Raw genomic sequence first — 7230 nt, 5'->3', positions numbered from 1 at the left:
GCAGCTCTAAAGAATGGAGCCTAACTATGGCAAGCACATCGCGCGTGTTAGCCGCCCTAATATTTACAAAAACGCCATATGATAAACAAAAATTATTAATTTTAGATATCAACTTGTATAGTTGTATATATCCAAAAATTTCTTTATTTTTTAGAAAATATGTCAAGAATAAGTCAACCTTTAACCGATTTTCTCAAAATAAATCAATCTATTGATTAACTCAAACTAAGTTTACCTTTGACATTTTTCTTATTTTTTTGGGGTATAAATCAAAATTTTATATAGTCTATAACATATTTAAGTGTTATTTTTTAAATCCTGCATGTTATTTTGTAACGTATTTACTTTGCATATTTTTTTTTTGGGTAAAAATCAAAATTTCATATACAGTATTCTAACGCGGCTAAAATTATTCCCACCTGCGCTGAATTCACTTTCACAAGACTCCAGCAAAAACGCACAAGAGTGCGTTGTAGGTCGATCATCGCCGAGCTCCAACGCACGGGCGTGCCCACCACCGCACCACCTAATTTCCTCCTGGTGAGCGCCACTGTCTAAGCTTTGTTTCGTTAGTTTTTGGTTTACATATTCACTCTCCAACCAATAACTTAGTTTTTGGTTTACATATTCACTCTCCAACCAATAACCTTAGGGATTCTTCTTATTGTTTATGTGAAATCAAGGTTTCCGATGATATTGTTGTTCAATCTCTGTATAATATATGTAGAAGAAGTTTTTAATTGATTTTTTTTGGTCGATTTGATTCAAGTCGAAGAAATTATGATGTTTTAGGGCAATAATTATGTCCAAATGATGTGAAATCATTCGAATCACACTTAATTTATTTATTGGAATTGTACTTAATAATTAAGTAAAAATTAAAATGATTTTTATCAAATTAAGCAAAATTTATATCGAATTTGAAACCATATGTAATTGGGTGATTCTTCAATTTAGGTGTTTTGCCTAAATGGTATTTTATTTCTTGGAAGTTGCTGGAGTTAGTAAATGGGAGTGGAGAACTATATATGTAGTTTATTTAGCTTACATTATACGCCATACCATCTGGTAATTTTGATGGTGTGATACACTTTGCACCACAATCAAACCTTGGAATCTTTTATTCCATAGTGCCCTTCATCTCCATTTAATAGTCACTTTGCAATCGAGCCTAATTCGATAATTGAGTCAAATTTAGTTGCTAATGTGTTGCAGGCTTTAATTTATATAACCCTTAATGGCCCAACGACCCGTTTGGTAGCTTGTAATAAAATGTGGTAAATGGGAATGATTTTTAGTTTAATTTAGTATAAAATACAATTTATAAACTTCTTAGGAGCACAACTCACCCCTCAAACTTCTGTTTTCTTCTTATTGATCCATTTCCATGATTCCATCCATTACTGCTTGAGAGGTGGTAATAGGTGGAAGGAGTATTTAGGAAGGAAATAGACAATTTGGAGGTCATCTTGAGTGATCATGGGAGTGAACATTGTTTTTTTTTCCACATTTACATACAATTTTATTCCCATTACCATGGTTTATAACCGGGTACCAATGGGTCGTGAATGTTTGGAAGGAAGGACCTTTTCTCCCTTGGTCGGGCTTAGTGTTTGAAAAAGCGCGCGTGCCTAAGGCGCTGAGGCGCAAGGCGATAGGGGTGAGCGCTTAATTAGGTCTCGACGAGGCGTGCGTTTTGGGTTAGGCGCACAAAAAGTGCCCGAGGCGCACATGAGGCAAACTTCAGCCAAAATTTTTAACTAAGAGGCGCACTGAGGCGCAGCAGAACCCCTCTCGCTTCAGTGGGCCTTGAGCTTTTTCATACATTGGTCGGGGTGCTGCCCTCCTGCCTTGGCTAAGGGACTGTAAACCTTTGGTGAACTCGAGCTAAGCACCCTTGTGAAGCTCAAACTCGAACTTGTTGAACTCAGGTTTTAATCAAGTTGGCTATGCTCCTCATCTTAGTGAGAGCACATTGTTAAGGCTTGAGGCATAGGAGAAGTTAAAAAGTTTATTAGACTAGTTTTTTTTTTTTTTTTTTTTTTGGTTTGTTTAATCCATCCGACAGTAATTAAGTGCCTTTCTGTCCCTTTAATTTAGTAATTTATATACCTCTGTTTCATATTATGTGCAAAAAATGAGTTTGCACAGACTCGTAGGCAAAAGGTTTTTGGGAGTGTTGCACGGAGAGAAAAAGGTAGTGGTGCATGTGATGATGAGAGAGATAGAGAGAAATGACAACTTAATCTGTTGCACATAATGTGTAACAACCGTTTTTAGTAAATGTTGCGCACAATATGAAACGGAGGTGATAATTTCATTTTTCTAGTTTTACAATTATCATATTTTGGTAACACATGGCTTCTATTGGATTTTTAGCTACAGATTGAGAAATAAACGGCTCTCAGCTTGAAGATTGAGTATATACGACAATCTAGATCACAGTAGCAATGACGGAGGTATCTTATATTCTTGCTTATGCTTATAAATTATTTCTGTACTGTCCTTTGAGATCTTTGCTTTTGTGCTACTCTACGACCTTTGGTTCTTTATTCTGAAGCTTCTTATGGGATCATTGACAGTATTGGGTGAGCCAGGGAAAGCATTGGTGTGACTTTTGCAAAATATTTATAACAAATAATCCATCAACGATTAGAAATCATGAAATGGGGCAGCGTCATAAGGATAGTGTGTCCAAGCGTCTTGTTGATATGCGCAAAGAAAAGGCTGCTAAGGAGAAGCAAGAAAAGGAAGATGCTCGTACATTGCAGCAAATTGAAGCTGTAATGATCTATGCACTAACACTACTGCACTACATTATTGCCCACTTTCTGTTGTTTGGCGATTGCATCTAATATCTCTTTCTCTCTCTTTATCTAAATTATTGTTCTTCCTGCATGTCTTTGACAGAAAGCTACACGCAGTTATCAGAAAGATATAGCATCTCAAGAGAGCAAGCAATCACAAGCCCCTGCTGATTTTCTTGCTCGTGACACAGGTACTGCTCTTGGCAAGTGGCAACTCACAACATTATGATGGCTTTTTCTTTCTTGCTTTTTATACTTTGTATTTTTTTTTTCCGTTGTGTTTGTGTTCTTGAAAAAGGTATGGATGACCCTTAGTGCATCCTCGATTTCTCTTGCTTGTAATCACAAACTGCTTAGATAAGATTTGCCAGCCCAAATTTGTTAGTGTGTGATTTCTTTATTTATTCAGGAGGGTGGGGTGGGGTAGCCATGGCAGTAGTTTGTCACTCTAGCCTTTGATAGAAAAGTGATCCTTACTGCTATAGGCCATGTCATACTGTTGAACCCGTTCACTAGTCTGCAATTTGAATCATGGACAGTTACACTTTGTGCTGTTTGAAATCATTATCTTCTTTATTAGGTGGACAGGACAAGAAATTAATCTCTCTTCTTTAAAAGAGTTCTGAACAAAGGTTATACACATCATCAATATTGATTGAAGAAGACTGAAGAGTTTAGATTCTTTTCTTAAAACTGTTTCTTGTTTGGGTAGAGAGGACGCGAGATAGGCTGACCATTCACAACCTTGTGGCTTAAGGCTCTTAAGTCTTAATAACATATCTTTAAGGCTATACTTAACTCTTAAAGAAATTTGCCTGCAACACTGAGTTTGTTATTACTTCATCCGTCCCAGACTAGTTTTTACACTTATTTAGCACATAGTTTTAGGTGATAAGTTGGTTTTGGTTATTAGTTGTCATTTTTGTTGAAGTAGATGTGAAAGGAGATAGTTTGGTGTTAATTTATTTACTCCCTCCGTCCCTAAAAGAACGACCCTTTTGGGCATTTTTCACGGGTATTAAGAAACTTAAGTGGGAAGTACAAAGTGTATGGGGAAGCTAATAAAAGTACATTGAAAAGGTAAATTTACATAGGATTTGTAAAAAAGTAGATAGAGAAAGTACTAAAAGTTAATGAAAAAAGCAAAATTTACATTGGAAATCTAATTTTACACAAATATTATTGCAAAATGGCGGGTATTTTAATGCAAATGGGATGAACATTTTGGGACTAAAATTAGGCCAAAAGGGACATTTTTTTAGGGACAAAGGGAGTAAAAAAATAGATGAGATAGAAAATGTTAGGGAATTTTGTATTAAATTTGAGAGAGAATAAGCCCTAACTTATAAGTTGTGGAAAGAGGGATGTATTAAAATAATAGTGGGAACTTTCCTAAAAGTAAGTGTAAAATTTAATTTGAGACAAATGAAAAAGGGAAGTGTAAAATCTAATCTAGAATGGAGGGAGAAATTTCTTTAATTTATTTTGAAACCCTTCTGTTAAGGTCTTTATAAGTTAACCTTATTTCTGCTTGTTTTAGGGAAAAAACAAGTTTAGGTAAAGGTTAATAATTTCAGATTAGTTTAGATTTCTAATATGGGTTTATAAAGGCTCTCAAATTCAATATGCAGCTAAATTAAGTTACGAGACAAGTGGAAATTTGGTTATTAGGACGCACCCTAAGAATTTTATTGTGATGTTTGAGATTAGTTAGTGAAGAGAATTGTAAATTTGAATGGATTTGAGGGTATCCATACATATTTTCTGGATTAAATCAACCTGTTTACTATCTGAATATTAGGTTTTTTGTTTTGAAGGAAACTGTTGGATGAATGTCATGAATTAATATGAATGATTATTCTTTCTGCCTAATTTAAACTTCTGCTAACTAGTTCTTTATGTAGGATGAAGGAGGATTGCACATCCCATGATCAACTATTGCAGATTCCTTTGTTTTCTTCTAGGAATAGTATTAGTGATAGGCTTGCTAACTCGGGCTTAATGCAATTCTCCTGTCATCATCCCAATTTAAAAGAGGGGCGGAAAATAAGCAGGTATTCGTTTGTGAGTCCCAGGATACACCTTCTCAGACATGTTATGAAATGATTTGCTTACTTATTTTCTTTGGAAATGTGTTATGTTATTACTATCAGGAATTAATTATGTCGCAACCCCCGAGAGGGTTTTTTTTTTTTTGTTCCCTCTAGGGTTTTCCCTTAGGAGGGTTTTTCCTAGCCTCCATTGTTAGGTTTTTCAATTTTTTTTGAAGGTTTTTCTTCTCTCCTCTCCCTTTTCTTTCCGTCTCGACCATCTCTTTTCCTCTTTGTCTCAGTTGTGAATCTTTGTAGGGCCTCCACTAGTGTTCTTACCGGTGGTAAACCCTAAAAACCTTTAAATTGTTTCAATAAATAGATCTCATCCTTGAGATGATGATTTCTCTCTTGAGTTTATTTTCTTTTTATGTTTCTATGGCGAAAGTTGAAGATCTAGGGTTTCATAATCTCTACAAGAATCCGGAGGACCGCATGAGTCTTTTCACGCAAAGGACTATGCATCAATGGATTTCAAGCCGAATTAGTGCGAACTCACAGATTGTATTACTTAAGATGAAATTTTTTATAAAGGCGATTGTCAATCAAATCTACGATGTATTTAGTTTTAAGGTGTGTATTTGTGTTGGAATTTTTTGATTTCTTAGGTATTATATGTAAGTGTTGTTTGGCTATATTTTATTAATGAAATGCATTTTTCTTCTTGTCAAAAAAAAAAAAAAAAAAAAAAAAATGTCGCAACCCCTAATGTACTAGGTTGCAGGGCTAATAATGCTTAACGAATACCACCAAGACTTTCTTTTTTCTTTGACCCAAAAGAAAAAAAAAAGTGATTCACAACACATCAACTTTAATTTCCCTAGCCTTCTAATTTTTGTTACTTTGTCCTTTATACAGCACTAAATATTTTTTATATATGCTTGCTCTGGAAGGTTCTGTCATTGTTACCATATCTGATGCATTGCTTAAATATATCTTGTTCCTCTTTCAATAATATTCTTTGATATGGTGGCAGCTTGGGAATACAACAGCGCTACAGGGTACTATTATGATCAACATACTGGCATTCAGTATGATCCAAAGTCTGGTTTCTACTACAGTGATGACCTAGGTAAAGAGTTGAATGAATTGTTGGTTTTGAGTTTTATTGCATTATCATTTCCTTTTGCCACAGCTCTTAATACCTTTGATTTAATTTTTATCTTTTTCTTTTGTAATTTGTAATAACCAGGTAATTGGGTGACACAAGAAGAGGCATTTGCAGCTGCTAAGAAATCTGCTGGTACTAAACAAAAGGTGCCCTTGAAAAAGCCTTTGGCTGCTTCTACATCAGGTCAAGCTGTTGAAAAGAAAGAGGGTGCACCCGGGCCTGTTGTTTCAGGGTCTATAAATCCTACAAGATCAGTAAAAGGTGCTCAGTCATCACTTGCTGTTGGAAAGAGGAAGCGACCTGAAAAGCCAAAGGCCGTATCTGCTGAAGAAGCAGCTGCACTTAGAGCAAGGGAGGCAGCTCGGAAGAGGGTGGAAGATAGAGAAAAGAATATGCTTGGACTTTATGGTCATTGATATTCACACAATAGCTGTAGCAATTGCTTTCCTCATGTTTAGAAGAAGAGCTCTGTTTTAGATGGCTTAAGGTCTGGTCTATTTTTAGATGGCTAAAGGTAATTTTACTATTGCCTTCTCTTCATTTTCTCGAGTTCAACACTTACCTTGAGAATCCCATCATCTATACATTGATTGCATTTGTTGATAAATGGCTGGATGCTTGCTTGAAGTTTTTATTCCCTTGCTTGGTTAGATTTGCTTTGCTAAAAGAGTAAACGACCCAGTTGTAATATTCATCGATCATCTACTGAAGTATGCAGTGCCTTTATCACAGAATATACTGCGAAGAATGAACGCTTGTAATGTATGGAGTAATTATTTGTGATTGTGGCATGTAGTGTGCAGTGTCCTTTGTTATTATACAATGCTAAATGAAAAATGTCCCATGCTTGCAGCTGATTTATACTGTGGTTATAGGTAGCAGACAGTCAATTGGCCAGAGGCTCCTCAATTAAGTCTATTGTATTTGAAAACGTTCTTCTTTTTGTGATGCGTAATTATCTAGAAGCACCTATTTTTGAAGTTATAGGATAAAGCAAGCAGGAGTTGTATTGCAGTTAGTGCTGTAGATCTAGAAAATGTTAAATTTGCATTTTTGATTGATTTAACTGCTAACTTTACTCATCAGACTCATCACAACTCACAAGCACATAATCATTATGTCTGAAAATCTGAAATGCATGAAACAGAATCAGTTTTAGGTGCTGATCTGATTTGCACAATTTGGATTCAAATCATTGGGAGGCTGATATGAGGCCCCAAAG

General features: G+C 35.5%; 1 protein-coding gene across 2 annotated transcripts; it reads left to right on the top strand.

Annotated features, from left to right (window-relative positions):
- The first annotated feature begins 405 nt into the window (after positions 1-405).
- LOC145576501 (zinc finger protein ZOP1-like) lies at positions 406-6872 on the top strand. Of its 2 annotated transcripts, none has more exons than XM_081634252.1 (6): positions 406-540; positions 2380-2459; positions 2583-2783; positions 2911-2998; positions 5874-5969; positions 6090-6871. In XM_081634252.1, the coding sequence occupies exons 2-6, from the start codon at positions 2451-2453 to the stop codon at positions 6422-6424; spliced, it is 729 nt and encodes a 242-aa protein (XP_081490378.1). In that variant the 5' UTR covers positions 406-540; positions 2380-2450; the 3' UTR covers positions 6425-6871. The 2 variants fall into 2 exon arrangements, with proteins under 2 accessions (XP_081490378.1, XP_081490379.1); XM_081634253.1 differs by having other exon boundaries at positions 408-540; positions 2386-2459; positions 6090-6872.
- Positions 6873-7230: the final 358 nt, after the last annotated feature.

The sequence above is a fragment of the Chenopodium album genome, chromosome 13 (assembly GCF_948465745.1).
Source record: "Chenopodium album chromosome 13, dcCheAlbu1.1, whole genome shotgun sequence".
In the NCBI taxonomy this organism is placed as follows: Eukaryota; Viridiplantae; Streptophyta; class Magnoliopsida; order Caryophyllales; family Amaranthaceae; genus Chenopodium; species Chenopodium album.
This window is presented reverse-complemented; position numbering and strand designations above follow the sequence as displayed.